Here is a 20,310-nt window from a genome sequence, read left to right on the forward strand (position 1 = left end):
ATTTTTTTCTTTATATTAAAAATTTTGTAAAATGCTCTGCTGCTTAAAAGCATGAGCTATATGTATAGAGTGATCAGCTTAGAGAAGAGTATATCATAATCTCTGACCATCCTTGTCCACATTCCTGTGGCCCAACCTTACCTGATTTGTGAACAGCTCACTGATTTGCACTAAACTCACATTTAAGTGAAACCCTGGGTGTTGTTGTTTTTTCTTCTTCAAATTTTGCCACTTCTGTTCTTTCAATTTATTTAAAGATTGTTTATTGTGTGTGGACTTTGTGTCAGGAGTCCCTGGATGATGAAAATGGTTAATGTTCTTGGCTGCTATCTGAAAGGCTGGAGGTTCCGTGTCCACCCAGAGGTGCCTCAGGGTTTTCATTGGCTGATTTTCATAAGCAGATCACCAGGCCTTTCTTCCTAGTCTGTCTTAGTCTGGAAGCTCCACTGAAACCAGTTCAGTGTCACAGCAACACACAAGCCTCCACTAAAAGATGAGTGACACCCATGTGTATACACATATATATCTTTAGTTATGTATATTATGTATTTGTGTATATGGGTTTCTATATTATCTTTTCCAAGTAATTGAAAATGTTTAAGGACAGTGTCCTAGAGATTTCCTTCTAAGTTGTCATTAACCTCAGCCCTTTTACCGTCATCCATCATTTATGTTGTTTAACCATTTGCATTATCAGCCACTTTAAATTTTTTGCATGTGTCATGCAAGACTTAAGTGATGGCCTTCCTAAAATCTAGATACAGGATGTCTCCAATAGCCTTCTAATCTACCGATCTAGTATGTCTATCTAAAGGGAACGAGGTTAGTCTGTCTTCACTTATTCTAGTAATCACCGCTTCCTTTTCTGTGTTGACAAACAGTCTCTTAATAATTACTGACAAGTTGAGAATTCATGAGCTGCACTCCTTTTAACTTGATGAGTCATGCAGCATATTTCTGTGTTCCTGAAAATTTCTATCAAAACGGTATCTTCACTAAAAGCACCTTTCTTCCATTTGCCTGAGAAATATTTTCTACCCTCTCAGTGGGTTCTTGTGTCTTTGTGTTTTCACCTAAAGCATCACCGTTGTAATTCATCTTCCGGTCCCTGCATCTCCACGGAGGGGTACATTTTTTTCTTGGCATATTCCTCTTTATTTCCTGATAGGCCTGTGTCCTCTAAATCAGATATGATTTGGTCAATAGATGAATATTTTAGTCAAGTAGTTTACAAAATATGGTTCAGGGACTTCTGGTAATTTACTAGTTCCTTTTAAGAAGTCCTGGAGCTAGTTTTCTAGAGGTGTTACTATTCATAATATGGTAATAAATATTTCCTTAGCGTAGGCGTGAATAAATAGATGATTTAATAAAAATTAAAAAAAAATAACTATTACTATTTTATTGGAATGGACACCACTCATTGTTAGCTCCAATGAGGGGTTTTCTTTTTCTTGTTTTATTTTTACTAATGTCATCTTGCGCTCTGCCTGGGTGTCAGTTCCCTTATTTGCAAAATGAATGGTTTGGTCTAGATGATCCGTAAGGTATGCTCAAATTCTAAAATTATATGGTTCTGAACTTTGAGAAGAAGGAAAGGTAATTCATTTAAAAACAATTTTAAAATGAAACCACAGCACACAGACCCACAAATGAGTGCCTGTAGAAGTGGTGAAATCTGAATGAGGTGGTTGGATTGTGTCAAAGTCAACTTCCTTGTTGTGAGATTGTACTATCGTTTTGCAAGAAGTTACCATTGTGGGCAACTGGTTGAAGGGTACGCAGGATATTTCTTGCATTATTTCTTACAACTACATGTTAAAAATAAATTAATAATAAATATTAAGTTAAATAAAATAAATAATTAGTTAAAATAAATAAGTTTAAAAAAAAAAAGTCAAACCTCAGCGTGTTATAACAAGACTTTGGATGTAAATGGGCCTTGCTTGACCACATACTAGGTTGGACAATTTATTTAACCTTCCTAAGACTCAGTTTCCTTGTCTGTAAAGTAGGGATATTAATTCCTACCTGATAGGATTGTTGGAAGGATTATATGAGAGAGTGTGTGTAGACATCTCACGTGCTTCATACTACATGATACCAAAAACCAAAACCAAACCCATTTCTGTCGAGTCAGTTTCGACTCATGGCAAGCCCATGTGTTACAGAGTAGAACTGCTTCATAGGGTTTTCTTCATAGGCTATATTGTTTACGGAAGCAGAGAGCCAAGCCTTTCTTCCACAGTGCTGCTTGGTGGGATCAAACTGCCAACCTTTAGGTTAGCAGTTGATCACAAACACTTGCACCACCCAGGGATCTACTACATGGTGACTATTCAAAAAATGTTGATTTCCTTCCTTTTGTGTCCCTTCGCCTTTGTTCTAGAGAAGAAAGTAGGGCAAGTAGCCTCGTGGCTTTTCTCCTAGAAAGGACAACATGTGACTTGAAAACAGTTTAGAAGTGTATGTTAGTGAGACGAACCCCATAGCAGTGTGGTGAGTAATGCTGTTACATAACTTCCACAAATCGCTGGGCAGATCAGCTAACATGGGTTGGCGTGGTTTACCAATAAAATAACAAGGCAGCTTCCAAAACCAGCCAGTCAGGGAGTCCCAACACAGCAGCCCAAGTCAAAATCCAGGATGACTACACAGGTCTTGGAGCTTTGGTGTTTCAGTTGACTCAGACATGTTATAAATCTGCACAGATGGAAAAAACAAAAGCAATTTCTCTCTGGCTGGTCCCTTGAATGACTGTCCCCAAGGGACCCAGAGAAGTTTTCCTTCCCTGCAAAATCTTTAATCGCGCCTCTCAAACATGAGTTTTCCATGCAGCTGCACAGATGAGGAAATGGGGAGAGACCAAAGAGAATTATGCATTTCTAAACATTTCTTAGTCCTGGGGGAGGTGATTGTTGAATGAATAGCCAAGGTGTGTCTCCTGTTTATCTCTGAAAATGCTTAGTTTCCTAGGGCTCTGGTTTTGCACCTGATCTGGTAAATATTTTTATCGGTGAGTTAGATGAAAACAAAGAAGGCAGGCTCACCAACTGTTGGATGATAATGGGGCAAATGGGAGTTAGGGGACAGAATTACAATTTTTAAATGGTTTTTGGCAGGTTCTGGGACTCTAGGCTGATCACAGTAAGTTGTAATTTAATAGGGATAATGTTCAAACCTGTATTTCAGAATCAAAAGCATAAGTACAGGTTAGGAAAAGCTTGAATTGACAAGAGTTTTATATAAAAAAAGACATGGGGCTTTTATTTGAATATAAGATATAAGTCAATAGTATGATGTGGTTGTATTAAAGAGTTTAGGAATCACAAAAAGGAAAGTAATCTTTTTACTTTACCGAATTTGCACTGTTGTTGTTGTTGTTGTCAGGTGCCATCAAGTCGGTTCCGACTCATAGCAACCATATGTACAGCAGAATGAAACACTGCTCAGTCTTGTGCCATCCTCACAATCGTTATGCTTGAGCCCATTGTTGCAGCCACTGTGTCAGTCCATCTCATTGAGAGTCTTCCTCTTTTTTGTTGACCTTCTACTTTACCAAGCATGATGTCCTTCTACAGGTACCGATGCCTCCTGATAACGTGTTGAAAGTATATGAGACGTAGTCTCGCCATTTTTGATTCTAAAGGACATTCTGGTTGTACTTCTTCCAAGAAAGATTTGTTTGTCCTTTTGGCAGTCCATAGCATATTCAATATTCTTCGACAACATCACAATTCAAAGGCATCTAGTTAGACAATACCGGATGTGTTGCGTTCAGTTCTAGGGACCAATTTTAAGAAAGCTGTTGATAAACTGGAATTGATCACTGAAGGAGGAAGGAAGGAAAATGGTGGACCAAAAAAAAAAGAAAAGATACATTGTTTAATGAATGGCTGGAGGAAATGAGGTTATTCAGTTTAGAAAAGAAAAAACTCATGGAGGACAAGATTGCTGGCTTGGGAAAGGAGAAACTTGTCTTTTTCGCTGAGAGTCAGAAATGGGATTAATGAGAGGGAGAAAGAGAGAGTACATGGAAACAAATTTTGGCTCAATAGAAGGAAAATGTTCCCAGTAATTAGAGCAGTTTAATGGTGGAAAGGGCTATGTCATGAACTGTGAGCTCCCTATCACTGAATATATTAAAGCCAAGGCCAGATAAATGTCTGTCAGAGATCCTAAATTGGACGAGAGCTTGGGGTAAGTGACCTTTAGGATTACTTCCAACTCCCATAGTCTGTGATTTAAGTAAGCATGAATGCAAGGCCACTTATGACACCACTTTTTTCTACTCTTGGCTTTAATATTGACCAGCTGTGTGACCTTCAGCTAAGAAATTAACCATTTCTTGTGCCAGTTTCCTCGTCCATAGAATGAAGGAAAAAAAAAAAAAAAAAGGGTCTAATTAAGGGTCTCTCAATTGCTCCTCAGCACATCTATCTCCGTGAGCATCCTCAGAATGCTGGCACTTTTGTCTAAGTCTGCCTTGCAAGAAGACAGCTTAAAAACCAAAAACCATGGTGGATACTGGGGACCCTGAAACTACTCTCTCAGTTTGCTTGTTGGCAGGAAAGAGGGTGATTGTGAGCCTGGAATGTCTTTCCCATGAGATCTGTGGCAGGAAGTTGATCAAATGACTTATAATCTGGTTTCTCTCGAACACCTGTGTGTCTGACTGAGTTCAGCACGGCCTTTGCAAACAATGTAGAAGAAATGAAGATCATATGACCATGGCAGTGTAGTTTTGTTCTTTACAAAGTAAATCTTTGTTCTTTGTTTCCTTAATGATCTGGCAATTGCTGTTGAGCTTTGCTTTTCATCAGAAGAATAAATAGCAGCTTACTATGTGGCAGATATTCTAAAAGTTTTATATAAATTAACCTATTTAATCATTTTATAAGCTGAAAATCTAATGATGGATCAGTAGATTAAATCATTTCTCCACTAGAAGGGAGTAATAAAATCTAGTTTAAATCTGTCTTAATGGTAAAAAGTCTGGAATTCAAGTCCATGTCCTCATTCTCTTAGGCTTCATAGCTAATGTTCAATTACTAGAATTTCCTTTATAGTACATTTGATTACAAATAGTTTTCTGCCTACATTAAAGTGCCTTTCCTTCACCACTATCCTGTCTTTTATGTCTCACTTACTCCCTCGTCATTGTCCTCAAATCCCATTTCTTCAGTTATTTATTTTTTTTCCAAAGAAGATGTTTTAAAATGGGACCATTGGTAGGAGCAGTATCATTTCCTTTGGTATAGATATGGAAGTTATGGACAGGATTTCAAATACCTTCTCCAGTTACTGAGGCCAGCAGGGGAAGAATTAAGTCAATTTATGCTTCCTGACCTGAAGAATTTAAAGTCTCATTTCCAGGATTGTGGGTCTGGGCACTTTCACTCCATCCAACTACAGTACCACATTTTGTTTCCTTAGCTTAGAAATGAAAACTGCTGTTAAAAATAAGAATGCATGAATCAGTCTTGAATCCCAACATAGTAATTACAGTTTCCATCTCAGTTGGTAAAGTCCCTCCTATTGTACCCAGCCACCATATCACAGCTCTTTGTAGGGAGAACACTACCGATGGTGTCAATTTTATACCACGACCTTAATTTTTGTTTTCTAAACCCCTGAGATTAAACACTAAGTCAGTTGCCAAGCCAAGACAAATGACAAAGAAGACTATGATTCAAGTAAAAAACTTAATTCTTGAGCCACGCCTGTTTTCTGACTTAAATTTTGCCTTTAACCAAATCTCTAAATTGATATTAGAAATGTCAGTTACTGCTTCATATTTTTGAAGGTAGAGCTTCTTAGCATCATGGTATCCTCACTGTGAAAAATTTTCTTGAATGGTTACGTAGGTGATGCCTTGAATTATATTCTTTTCCAAGTTCCTGCTGCTTACAACCCAGTAAACCAGTCCTACAAGGGTCATCCATAGCGGGGCATTGATGGGTCAGTGGTTAGAATTCTTGCCTTCCGTGCTGGAAACCCAGATTTTTTCCTAGTCAATGTACCTCATACACAGCCACCGCCCATCTGTCAGTGGAAGCTTGTGTGTTGCTATGATACTGAACAGGTGTTGGTGGCGCTTCTAGACTATGACCAGACTAGGAAGAAAAGCCTGGTGAACTACTTCTGAAAATCAGCCAGTGAAAATCCTATGGATCACAACAGTCCAATTTACAACTAATCATGAGGATGGCACAGGACTGGGTGGTGCTTCTTTCCATTGTGCATGGGCTGGCCATGAATTGGGGCAATTTCATGACGGCTAACAACAACAACAACCTGTCATAACATATTGATCCTCTTTCAGCTCTGCTCAGTTTCCCATGTCAACCATTCAGTCCTTGACTGAGCAGTTCCACTGTCTATGGCCCTGGTGGTCCCCCCAGTGAATCAGCTGCCTTCAGTTTACCAATCTATTATTGTCCTATCTATGCAGATCATAAGGAGCCCAGGTAGTGCAAAGGGTAAGTGCTTGGCTGCTAACTGAAAGGTTGGCAGTTCAAAAGGTCAGTGGCTCTGCCATTTACTGTATGACTTTAGGCAAGTCACTCATCTTTCTGTGCCTTGGACTTCTCATCTTTAAAACAGAAATAAAACTAATATTTCAGAAATTATTGTGAGCTTTCAATGAGGTATATGAAGTGCTTAGAACAGTATCCTATTTATTGTTGTTGTTGTGTGCCATTGAGTCAATTTTGACTCAACAGTGACCCTATAGGACACAGTAGAACCGCTCCATAGGTTTTCTAGGCTGTAATCTTTATGGGAGTAGGTCTTTTCTCCCATGGAGCCTCTGGTGGGTTCAAACCACCAACCTTTCATTTAGCAGCCAAGAGCTTAACTATTGTGCCACAAAGTTTCCTTCATCCTACTGTATATGTTAGCTATTATTGTCAATTATTTTTATATTAGGAAGAATTAATAGATTATGTTGATGTCTTTTTGACAGATGAAATCAGGTCACAAAGAAATTGGAGTTTTGTTTGAGAACTGGGAGAGGATGATTTTGACACACAAGACACTGTTAAGTGATAGCTTGCTTGAGTCAGGTGCTGTGGTTGGTAGTATAAGGCCTCTCAGTGCCTGGGGGTACAGTGGGAAGCATTTATAAGAGAGAAAATTGATGGACCTGTTTCTCGGACTAACCAGTATAACTAGTAACTGACTAGCTACAAGATAGAATTAATCATCTAGTATGTTGAGCAAGGAAACCCTGGTGGCATAGTGGTTAAGTGCTACAGCTGCTAAGCAAAAGGTCGGCTGTTCGAATCCACCAGGTGCTCCTTGGAAACCCTATGGGGCAATTCTACTCTGTCCTATGGGATCGCTATGAGTCTGAATCGACTCGATGGCAACGGATTTGGTTTTTTTGATTTAGTATGTTGAGCAAATAATGTGATTAAACCTCTTCTTCCAACAACAACAACAAAAAAATTGCCATTGAGTCAATTCCAACTCATAGGAACCCTATAGGTCAGAGTAGAACTACCCCATAGGGTTTCTAAGGCTGCAATCTTTATGGAAGCAGACTGCCACATCTTTCTTCCCTAGAGCATCTGGTGAGTTCAAACTGCCTACCTTTTGGTTAGCAGGTGAGCACTTAACCACTGCACTGCCAGGGCTCCTTAATAATGTGATAAAAAAAAAAAATGAGATACCTGTAAATGAACTTTGAATTCAGTACTTGCTTAAAAATCTTTGTGCCTCATAATTGTATTCCTTGTAATATGCTGGTGCTATGAGCTCTCTCTGAACCATTACATTTGAAGAACCATATAAAAATCTAAAGTGTTTTTCTTTGCTAAATGCCTTTGTCTCTTTCCTTTAGATTACATGAAGGAGACTACTTTTGAAGCCCAAGCCTTTTTAGAAGCTGTGCAGTTCTTCCGACAGGAGAAGGGTCACTATGGCTCGTGGGAAGTGATCACTGGGAATGAAGTCCAGGTAACACACGGCTCAGAATTTTGGGTCTTCCCTTGGTCTGGGTGGTAGGAGGTCAGAGTCATTTTAACAATCCATCAAACAAACAAAAAAAGCGGCAACTATGGAAGATGTGATTTCAAAGGTGATTTTTTTCTCATCATGTAGAAATGTTTGGTCAGCAAGGTATTGTGCACTCACTCCAGACATTGCTGAATCAGGCAGTGAACAGAGCGGCCAGAAACACTTCAGCTACAGTGGAAAGGGCCTATTCCAGGGTTTTTAGAGAAAGGATTATTGTTTCAAATGATCTCATGCTTCCAGAAGAGACGCAACAGCGAGCGGGATGATATAGTGCAGAGTGCATTGGGACTGTAGGGTCAGCAGACTTGGATTTATATCCTGGCGGGTTATTCACCCTCTCTTTGTCTCAGGTTCCTCCTCTGGAAAAAAGAAAAAATGGGAATAATGATGTTTACATTGCAGGCTGTGAGAATTAAATGAGATGTTGATGGTAAAGTATTTAGCACACAGTTGGAGGTCTTTATCTAATGCTGGATAAATGAAGTAATTAATGGAAACAAATTTAAAAAGCATTAAGCAGTTTTCTATACATTTCATTTACTTTTCCTAGTTTCCTATGTTCCATAGTCCATTATGATTTCTCACAATCCTGATTAAATGCCAATCATGTGTGCAAGCACCTAAGTGGCTGTGGTCCCAGCAGGTGTTATGAATCTCCAAAGGAAACTGTGTTTCATGATGTGACCCCAACCTCCCTGATGACACCAAGCATACGGCTGATTCAGCCAAGAAGAGAGGACTGGATATGGGCATTATTTCATTGTACGCACAGAGTCCAAGAATGCTATTCTTCTTCTTCTTTTTTTTTTCACATCCCCCAGAGTGCCTCTTTTGAGTCTGTGAAATTTGCTATTAGAGAACAACATTCAGATGATGCCAGATGGCTCCTTCCCTCTCTGTGGTCATTAAACATCTAAAGCCAAAAACATTTTCTCATGACGATGGGGCTGTTCTTTATTGTTTTACCATATAACTCAGAATCTTCTTTTTTTGTTTGTTTGTTTCTAAACTCATTTATTTCTCAACCTGAGGCTTATTGCAGTACTGTAACCAATTCTTGGTTTCTAGTATTTGGGAGAAACACATCCATTTATAGGTCTGAGAGGACTAAGAGCTTATAGTACTTATGCCAGAAAGAAAAACCAAAGTATAAGACTGGGAAGCTAAAGTATATGACACTGATTGTCCTGTCATGTAAGCAAACATATTTTGTAGATAAGTCAATGTCAGATGCCTTCGTGTGATATTTTGTAATGTTCAAATGCTAATTCTATCTCTTCATCTTTATGGGCTAAGTAGGGCAATTATTATTTCCATTTTATAAATGATAAAACTGAAGTTAAATGACTTATCCAGTTTTATTAATTCACTATTTATTGAGAATCTACTTTATGCCAAGCACTATGCTGAGTACCAGTGATCCAGAGATGGACAGGACAGATGGCCCTGCCCTGTGAAGCTCATAGGCCTGGGGTCCAATGATAAGTGGACAAATGGCAAAGGGAATAATGGTTTCTGACTCATGGTCCAGTGAAAGATCAACGCCAACCTTGGGAATATGCTGCATTTATACATTTACTTCTTGAGTTCAGCTATATCCCTTGCTTTATTTTTTCTTCCACCTGAAATCTCTTGCCAGCTCACATTCCTTCACAATGCCATTGGAAACAGATACTTAGTACATCTGGTAGGTTGGAGTTTGAGTTTGTTGTGCTTTGTTTTGTTTGCTTTCTGCTTGTTGCTTTAGGCTGATATGTGTTAAGTGCTATAAGGTACAAGAGAACTAAATGACATATCCCTTGCCATTGCGGTGAGGCAAGTCATACGTATACATCCAGAGAATGAGGCAGCATTGTATATATGTGTGTGGGGATATATGTGTGCGTGTCTACATATATGGAAGGAGCCCTGGTGGTACAAATCGTTAAGCACTGGACTGCTATCTGAAAAGTTGATGGTTCGAACACACCCAGCCGCTCCTTGGGAGAAAAGGCCTAGAGATCTGTTCCTGTAAGGATTACCAAACACCCAGCCTTAAGGATTATAGCCTAGAAAACCCTATGGAGCAGTTCTACTCTGTCACATGGGTTGCAAGGAATCGAAATTAACTTGATGGCACCTAACAACCAATGACCTACATATATAGATATCATAAAGCACTAGTGTGAAGCAATCAGACCAGTAAACCAGTTGCGATTGAGTTGATTCCAACTTTATGTGCTCCGTAGGGTTTTCAATGGCTGATTTTTAGAAGTAGATCACCAGACCTTTCTTCCAAGGTGCTTCTGTGTGAACTCGAACATTCAACCTTTCAGTTAGCAGCCAATCACCTTAACCATTTGTACCTCCTGGTGACTGAAGCACTCATAAAAAATATGATAGTACCAAAAATACTATAAATGGCCAAAAACAAAACACAACAAAATCCAAACAAACAAAAACCACGGAGAGAGATCCGTAAATGACCCAATAAGAAGTTTTGTTCCCCCAGGAATTTGAGTATCTTTGGTGAAGTCACAGACTCATAAAAGGTAGGAGACATTTTAGGATTATTCATCCAGCACCTTCCAGATGACAGAAAGGATGCTCAGAGAGGTTAAAAGACTTGGCTGAAGTCACAAAGCAGGTCTGTGACAGAAAAGTCAGGCTATCCTTGTAGAAGTTGGTGAAAAAGCAGTGGCTTCCAAAGCTTTCCTGTGTGGGGCCTGGTAAGGTTTAAGGCTCACCACAACCTCTAATAACATTACTGAATAAGAAAGCAAGTTATTCTTAAGGCTCACGGAGAAAAGAGGTCAGGGGTCCGAAGAAGCTGCCAAGTAGTTAAAGAAAGTGGCATCCCATTACTGAGTTTGAGAATATGGCTTGACTTGTGTAAAGCACTAGGTATATTTGCATTTTTTCTTCACATTTGCTAAGAACCTTATTATAATGCACTCTTAAGCCCTATGCCTAGGGGCCTGCATTCAGAAGACTTTCAGTCTTCTTATGATATTACCTTCACAGCCCTGACTCACACAGCAAGCATGGCATGCCCTCATGGCAATGGTTATTTTAGGCAAGTGTCCAAGCAAAGCAAATATCTTAGAATAAGTTGCCTGAAAGACCGTTGAGGTGAAAATATTTACATACCAGTAAAAATATCAATATATTTTCTACTTGTCAATATAAATACATCAGATGAGATCATGAGGGAAGGTCTTTGCAAAATCTAAAGTACTGTATAGTTATTTGGAGTGTTTATTATTTATCTTTAAATTAACCAGATGGGCCAAGAGAGCAGCTCTTCCTTCCCACAGGATGGGATGTTTTCTAGATGAGAAAGCTATCCACATTTTTTAGGCCTTGTCCTTATTTTCCCGTGTTGTCTGTTGTCTAACGGCCTTGAGTGTGGCCCCTTTAAATGAATTCTTCATCCCTGGCTACTCAGCAACACAAAGGATAGTGGGGACAGCCTGGTGAGACTGAGGGGTCAGCCTGGGGAAGGAGGACAGTCCTTTACACCTTCAAGTATCAGAAAGGTAACTGTGCGGCAAGGCCTTCAGCAGGTGAACCTGGGTTTGTTGGTTTTAGTCAACCTGGTGGTATATTTGGTTTCTTGTATATGTGATGGAATTAAAAAATCTCCATGTCCCCGCAGTTAAATTTAAGCCTACCTCTTTTTTTTGTTTGTGTTTTAAGCAAAAGTGACACTTTTCGGCTCCTTTTGGTAAAGCTCATTAGATCCTGCTTTGAGGGGAGGAGGTTGGGGAACACCTTCATCATTATGATTTATTTATCAGATTAGCTAGTTTCTCTTGGCTAGCCCAAGGGCTTGGGACTCTGCTGTGGAGAGCTGACCAAGGTGGGGGATCCCAGAGCAGGCAGGTGAGAGAAGCACAGGGTCAGGGTAGGGGGGCTGGAGGTTAAAGGAAGATGATCCTGTTGGGATGAAACACAGCTGGCCTTCGGCACCCAGATGCTCTGCCTGCAACCCACTCCTATTCCATTTTTTTCCTTTCCAGACATACTTCCTTTTCCATTCCCTAAGTGCTAAAATAGAACCAAATTTCTTGGAAGATTGTATGAGAAAGGACTAAGAGAAAACTGCAAGCCCACTCAAATGGAACCTTTTCTTTCTTTTTTTGGCCTCTGTGTAGCATTTTCTTATTTTCAAACCCGTTTCACACTTAGCCTCAAATTCAAACTAATCTCTGCAAAGTGATGAATTAGGGCAGTTATTTTGATTCTTGAGTTTAACACTTTTCAGACCAACACTTATTTCCTGTTGATCCTAAGTTCAGATTTTAGTCCCCTTACCCTCTTTTTTTTACCCTCTTAGCCTTTTTTTTTTTTTTAGCCTACTCTCCCCATGCCACACTTATGTTACTCTTGGGCAGGCATGTTCCAAACAAGAACCTATTCCATAGAGCAGGATGGAGATCCCTGGATTATTAATCACTTACTTGAATCTGACTTTTGGACCTGCTGATTTACTTGGAGCTGACGTGTCAAGTTCCTCTAAAAGTCATCACAAAATAGTCATCCAACCCTTGCCTGACTCCAGAGACTTGTTCTAAAAGTCTATGAATTACCAGGACTAGTGGAAATCCTGTCCCCATTATAATCTTCATCCACCACACAGTCCCAAACTGCAGATATGACAGGAGCTCCACTGACCACACTGACCCAGGCAGCCTTCTCTCCCAGGGACTCACAGCACAGTGGGACTGGATGACTGGTCCACCTCCACCCTGGGAATGTTCCTGTTTAGCTCAGCTATAGCAGTATACCCTGCTGTAACAGCTCTGGTGAAAGGCAATATCTGGTGAGCTCAGCAGTCTTTCTAACATCATGATACTGACCAGTGACCTCAGAGAAAACCATTCTTAATTCCCAGAGCTTAATTTGAATTTTTACGAGAAGGAAGAGGTCAATTATTTTAGACAAATATTATTTAAATTCATAGAACTGATATTTCCAGTGATTCTCCACTTTTCTGCCTGCCTCCATTTCCAGAAGTACTCTTGCCCACTTGTAAATCTTTGTCTGCAGCCTACTACTGACAGCTGAGCTGTGAGCCCCAAAAGGTGCACAGTGAAAGTAAATCTGAAGAGCGAGGCTTCTCTATCATTCAGGGTCAGTGGGAGTTAAAAGGTGGGACCGGTGCAATGTGGAGCACTGTCATCAGTGGACATGTAGAATATCATCAGATTTAAAAGAACCATCTTCATTGATCCAAACAAAATTTTAGGGAAAAGATTTGGGAACAGTTTTTTTTTTTTTTTAAAGGAAAACGTTGTTGTTAGTTGCTGTTGGGTCTCCGACTCATGGCGACCTTATGTATAACAGAAAAAAACCTGGTAATGGAGGAGCTCCTGTCAACCCTCCACACGGACCTCCTGCCTAAAATGAAGGGGAAAAAGAACCCCAGGAAGAAGACCTGGTTCAAAATGTTGGCCGGTCCTGTGCCATCACCATGGCTTTTGATATGTTTGAGCCCATTGTTGTGGCCATGTTGTGTCAGTCCATCTCATTGAGGATTTCCTTCATTTTCACTGATGCTCTGCTTTACCAAACATGATGGCCTTCTTTATTGATTGGTTTCTCCAATCAATGTCCAAAGTAAGCAAGACAAATTCTCACCATCCTTGCTTTCTAAGGAGCATTCTGGTTGTATTTCTTCTAAGACTGATAAAACTTTAAACACCTTATATTCTGCTTAGTCCACAAATGTTCAATTGCTCCAAAATATTTGTTACTTCCTTCTTTTTCTAAACTTTAAAGAGGGTGGAAGGAGGGGCTCAGGGGACAGTGGGGACAAAGGGCATGAAAACACTTGGATCCTGAGGGAACTCAAGGGGGGATGATATTGCGACGGGATGCAGACTAGGATTCAGCCACCAAAAACAAGGCTGACTTGCTTCACAATTTTACTAAGGATGTCCTTATCCATAATTGAAATTTCCTCTATTGTCCACAATGCGCTAGGTTCTTCTAGTTTAAATATGCAGTGTTTGAAGTTGAGGAATTTGATTTATTTTTCCCCATGGGAAACATCTATAATAAGCAGGCATCATCATTAGTCTCTGTGGATATTTAAGAACATTTACCCACTGTCATTGTCTTAGCTGAGATGTCTGTGGCCTCAGAACGAGGGTTTAAACCACGAGATGAACCTAATAGACTTCATATAGCCTGGATAACCTTATGTAGCTCCAGATAGCAACAGCCAGTCTTCACCCCTTTGGGTGGCCTGATGTTCAGATTGAGCCTGACCTCACTGACTAGCCAACATGGGGGCCCTCTTCCACTCTGCAGATCCTGAGTAACCTGGTGATGGAGGAGCTCCTGCCAACCCTCCAGACGGACCTTCTGCCTAAAATGAAGGGGAAAAAGAATGACAGGAAGAGGGCCTGGTTCGGCGTAAGTGATTATTTTGCCCTGCTGCTGTTCTCCTCTGATGAACATTCCCTACTCTTTATAGGGCAGCTTTTTTTTTTTTTTTTTTTTTTTAGTAGCTCCTTCCTGGGTAGAGAACTGTCTACATTGAGCCTGCTCAGTCTCACTTATATGAGGACTAATCCAAACAGGCTTGATGTCTGAAAGAAAAATTAGAATGTGTGCGCAGAGTTGTTTATATTATGATAGTCTGTGATAAACCCTCATCCCTCTGCTTGACTCTGTCAGGCGCTTACACATGACAGAGCCCAATTTAGGTGCTATTCCCTGTTGCAGCTCCTCGAGGAGGCCTACAACCTGGTTCAGCTTCAAGTTTCGGAAGGATTAAGTGCCTTGAAGGAGGAATGCAGAAGTCTGACGAAGGGCCTGGAAGGAACGATCCGTTCAGACATGGATCAGATTGTGAACTCAAAGAACTTCTTAATTGGAAAGATCAAAGGTCAGTGGAGATAATCCATATTTCTACCAATTAACTAAGATGTACATTTGGGGGATCCACTGCATAGTGAAGGTAAATGGTTTCAGATGAGAATTAAGTTGAGGAAATTGAGAAGAAACGATAACAATTATAATAACTAGTATGTCAGAGGTGCTGGTAAGGGCCTGGACCTTCTCATGGAAGCTTTATGGACATAAGGCAGAGGAAACTTTGCCTTGTGGTGGTGCTTGTGCACTCTGAGACTGCCTAAACTTACCAAACTGCAGTACTTCTTATACTGAATTGTAATGACCTCTGCCTTTGCCGGGACCCCCCTCTCAAATGTAAGCTCTCAAAGAGCAGAGCCATGGTGCCTTGGTTCAGTCAGGTATACTCAGTGTTTTGTACCATGCCTGGCATGTACAAGCTCTCAGTGAGCATCTGAATCAATGAATAAATGGATTTCCCTTCGATGGGAGTCAATACATTTGAATTCGAGCTCCAACTCCAACCATATCTAGTCCTATGTACTTGGGCAGGCCACTTGACTTCTCTGTGCCTCTATGTCCTCTTCTGAAAACAGGAGGGTCCACAGAGTAGGGTAAGCAAACTATGGCCTGTAGGCCAAATCTGGCCCTTGACTTGATTTTGTAAATAAAGTTTTATTGGAACATAGCCACACCCATTCATTTCTGAATTGTCTTTAGCTGCTTTCATGCTAAAATAGCACTTGAGTAGTTGGAACAGAGACTTTTTGGATTGCAAAGCATCAAATATTCACTATTTGGCTCTTGAGAAAAAAAGTTTGCCTGTTTCCTCACAAGAGGCCTTAGATGGCCTCAAAGGAGCTCTGCGAGACAAAAATTCTTTGGTTCTCCATTCTATCCGGGAGCCCCATATTCCAACAAAGCGACCGATATCGAATGTTGCTTCAGAGGAAAAGCATGCTGGCTCATCTTGTGATTGTTTATCAGGGATCTTGTTCTATAGTCAGTTCTTAGATTCTTCACTTGCTCACTCACTCTCATTCATTCATTCACAAATATCTACCAAGTGCTTATTGAGTAACGTGGTAGAATTTTAGCAGTGAATAGGAAAAGACCCAGTTGCCGTCCTCACGAGGCTCATAGTCTAATCGGTGATTGTCTGCTTGGTAGGACCTCTTCATACTGCTGCCCAGCTTGCTTCTTCTAACAGGTCCTGCTGAGAGGAGACTAGAAGAGGCGTTTGACTGCAGTAAGGGTGTGCATGTCTGTGTATCTGTGTGTGAATGTCTCATCATGCAATGCCTTCCCAAGCCAAGTATAAATTAACTTCAGATATGCTATTTTCCATGTCTGCGTCTAGCACAACTAGGTCTAGAGTTGACTATATGTTGAAATATTTTATGCAAATTAATACTGCCAACATCCAACTTCTGTGCCAAACTTGCTGTTATCTGGAGCTAAGCTGGGCCTAGCAGTGGCCTGAATTAAACTTCTCTCTGTCTCTGTCTCTGTCTCTCTCTCTCGTCTAAAGCTCTAGGGCTCGGGTGTATCCCACATAAGATGGAAAAAGATTCTAGCCTGAACTTGAGTTCGTTTCCTAAAAGAAGCCTTGACAGGAAATAATAGTCAAGTCTCTTTAAAATGAAATATCAGAAACACATTTTAACCAGGCAGGCCTCCATCCTCTACCCTTTATAACAGGAAGTGTGTGTTTCAGTCTGCATTGATAAAGGGCTTTGGATTTAAAAAAAAAAAGAACTTTGGGAGTATTAAGTAGTGGTCTCTCCATTTCTTCTTATTTGATTCCTGAAAGCAATGGACCTTTTGTTCTGCCCCACAATTGTTTATTTATTCAGTAAGCATTTATTCTGCTCCTGCTAAGTACAGTGACCCTGAGGATTGAGAGAAGATGATGTGATTTTACAAGTAGAGGGGGACATGACTCCTGTGACAGACACTGAAACAGAAGGAAAAATGTGGTAAATGCCACAAGAGAGGCAAGAACGAAGAGCGCGATGATTCCCAACCTGGAAGCGGATCCCATTTCAACTTCAGAAAACTGTGTGGGCCTCTCCTAATGAGTAATGTTTTAGTGGTTATTGTTTAGAAAAAATGATAATGCCAACAGAATTAAGGAGTACTTCGAGAGTACCACGTACAGTTCTAAACATTTTCAATACAGTAGGTTCATTGATAATTACTTTTATTATCTCCGTTTTACAGACAAGAATGAGGCAGGGATAAAGTAATTTGTCCAAATTCCAAATCTAGTGTGTGGCAGAGCCCGGCCTCCTAACGCAGCCACTCTTGGCACCAGCGCTTTCGTTCTCAGTCACGGTGCTCAATTGCTTCTCATCCTCTGCCTTAGCTTCAGAAAGTCTTATGAATTAACGTGTCACAACACAATATTTACCACAACAGCGCCTCCGTAGGCTTGAAAAATAGCAGAGCATACATGTGGGATGTAGAATTTGTGCAGCCCTGAGGAAACATCCGCAAACCACAGCTCAGGAAGCACCGCGGTGGTGTCAGGGCATTAGGCTTTCCCGAGTGGGTCAAGTGTGAAGTAGGCTGTTGACACGCAGAGGTGGAGCAAGGAAGGAAGGCACGAGCCAAGGGAACAGTGTGAATAAAGGCTCAGAGAGGCGGCTGGAGTGCACGGGGGAAATGGGCCCGCGTGGGTGATCAGGCAGAGAGGTGGAGCAGTCACCGCCTGGGAGAGAAGGGCCGCACCTGTCCTCCCACAGCCGCGACCTGAGCCTACCTCCGCCCACGGAGCAGGTCAGCCTGGCACACTGCTGCTGAATCTGCAGTGCCTATCACCAGTGTTCGTGACTATTCTGAAATGCCAGCTCCAGTTGTCCTCAGCATTCATGGACTGTGTGTTGGAGAATTCGCCTGCTTGTTGAAATGTATTTGTAACCCCCAGATCAGTCCTCGGGTGCCTTCCCGGGCGCTCGCAGACGTGCGCACGTGCAGGGCCCTGAAAACGTTTGAGTCGCCGGCAGTGCAGGGTCCCGGCTGGGGTGGAGTAAGGCGAAGCTCTGCTGCTCGTTTCGGCTCTTACACTGTAAACGAGGGTCCTTGTCGCCATCATTTAGTGCCACGTTCTTCGCATTTTTGTGCTCCTTGTTGGTGATTTTGTTGTTTAAACGGCCCCAAGCAGAGTGCTGAAGTGCTGTCTAGTGTCCCTAAGTGCAGGAAGACCGTGATGTGTCTTTAAGGAGAAAATACTTGTGTTAGATAAGCATTGTTCAGGCATGAGTTATAGTGCTGTTGGCCATGAGTTCAACGTCAGTGAGTCAACAATGTATATTAGATAAGGTGTCTTTTTAAGGTGTCTTTAAACAAAAACGCACATAAAACAAGGTAGTGTATTGAGTGGTTCACAAAAATGTGACCAGAGTCTCGCAGAACCTATGTTATTCTTAGGAGGGTGGTTCAGCATTAGCTAATACAGTGTTCAAGGTGACTTTATAGACTGTAACTATGGCCAATATCAAGAATCAATGATACATGTTTTTCAAATAGTTCTCTCAAAGTTAATTAATTTGGTTTTTTTTTAAATTCTCCTGGCAAACAGTTTTGAATTTTGGTATCAAGGGAACCATTTTTAAAAATGCATAGATTGTTAATATTTGAATCATACAATTCAAAATCAATTATATTTGAATTGAACCTCAAAGGGTCGTTTTCTCCTAATAAGTTGTATGACTTACTTAAAATTTTATATCCCAAATATTTATGAAAGTTGTTCATAATAATAATAGTGTTTGTCATTCTCAGATTCTCAGACTAAGAGCCAAGTCTGATCCTTTATAACTGTGAAATGTCTCTGCAAATTGAGATAAGAATATGGTCAGTCATCTCATTGTAATCAAGTATTTGCCAATAATACAATTAATAAATAAGCTTGAATTGTAGTCCTGGTTCTGCAAATTGGGGGTGTGACCTGGTCAAATCATCTAACATCTCTGGACCTCCCTTTTTTTTTTTTCCTTCTGTAAATGGAGGAATTGGGCACCCAGAGGAGTTTGTAGTTCCCTTTTCAGTTCTGTGATACCATTACAAGGTTATGTGACTTGCTTACACCCACAAAGCTAGCCTTCCAGCCCACAGAGCCAGCTCAGGCCTCCTCCAGCTCAGGCTGCCCTCACAAGACAGCTCTTTCCAAACCTGGCTGGCTGATCATGAGAATCACTTCTGCACTTAAGATTAAGATGCAAATTTCCATGTCCTACCCCAGACTTACGGAACCAGAATCTTTGCTCTTCCTCTTCTAAATCAAAGGAGAGTATATGCTTCTGGAGAATGAGATTATGGTTAATTTTTTTTTTAAATCCCTCTACAATTTTCTCTCCTCTCTACATTTTCTTCACTAAGCGTGTATTCCTTGATGATTAGGGGGAAAAAAAAAGTTGTTTTTTAAAATTGGAAATAGAGGGTGGTGATGGACATGGGTGGGAGTTGGCAAACTAACTGGAATTTAGTTCCAGAGCCCTGGTGGTGCAGTGGTTAAGTGCCTGGCTGCTAACCTAAAGGTCAGTGATTTGAACCCACCAGCCCTCTATGGGGAAGAAAGATGTGGCAGTCTGCTTCTGTAGAGATTACGGCCATGGAAACCCTATGGGGCAGTTCTTCTCTGTCCTATAGGGTCCCTGTGAGTCAGAATTGACTTGATGGCAATGGGTTTGTTGTTGTTGTTTGGTTTTTGCCTTAGAAAAGACTGTATGTGATTTTAGGGGGATGGAGTTATATCAACTGATAAGCTCTTAGGAAAATTCATTTAAAGTAATTGTTTTTTTTTTTAAAGATAAACTATGTATATATGGTATAATGGTAGTGATTTATATAGATATGCAAGGCACCACCAGCATTTTCTCCTTCATTTTAGATGTGTTTCATCCCAGGGCAGAGGATAGCTTGAGAAGGGGAGAGGGTCTGTTTGTTCCAGTTCTCAAAGCGTCTGGTGGTTTTCCATTCTGTTGAGTGCTGGCACAGGACTCATCATGATTGTGTGGCTTACGCATCTGAGCTTGCCTGGCCTGTTAAATGGCTCAGTGGAGCACCCTCCAGTCCTGGCCTGGCTCCAGTGCCCCTGAGTCCAATTTTGCCCTAAGTCACAATTTTCTGGCTATTTCCTACTTCAGCTATGGTCACCCAGCCTGCAGAGAGAAGCTGTGCGGACAGTGTGCAGCCATTCCTGGCATCCATTCTGGAGGAGCTCATGGGACCTGTGAGCTCAGGATTCAGTGAAGTTCGCTCACTCTTTGAAAAAGAAGTGGATGAGCTCAGCCAGAGCTTTCAGACCACTAGAGACAGTGCCCAGTTAAAGGAGGTAAGATAAGCCCAAGAGCTGAGTGTAAATGGTCTGCTTAAGGCTGCCTTCTCCATGGGTTTTATCTACCATCCATCCGTCCGTCCGTCTTCTTCCCTCCCTCCCTC

General features: G+C 41.0%; 1 protein-coding gene across 1 annotated transcript in view; it reads left to right on the forward strand.

Annotated features, from left to right (window-relative positions):
* Positions 1-20,310, forward strand: part of NIBAN1 (niban apoptosis regulator 1) — a 166,680-nt gene that overhangs the window by 125,532 nt on the left and 20,838 nt on the right. Inside the window, exons 6-9 of the mRNA XM_010590944.3 lie at positions 7,847-7,962; positions 14,320-14,424; positions 14,737-14,899; positions 20,016-20,203. Coding sequence (XP_010589246.2) covers positions 7,847-7,962; positions 14,320-14,424; positions 14,737-14,899; positions 20,016-20,203 — 572 coding nt within the window. The remainder of the gene's footprint in view (positions 1-7,846; positions 7,963-14,319; positions 14,425-14,736; positions 14,900-20,015; positions 20,204-20,310) is intronic.

The sequence above is a fragment of the Loxodonta africana genome, chromosome 25 (genome assembly GCF_030014295.1).
Source record: "Loxodonta africana isolate mLoxAfr1 chromosome 25, mLoxAfr1.hap2, whole genome shotgun sequence".
NCBI classification, from domain to species: domain Eukaryota; kingdom Metazoa; phylum Chordata; class Mammalia; order Proboscidea; family Elephantidae; genus Loxodonta; species Loxodonta africana.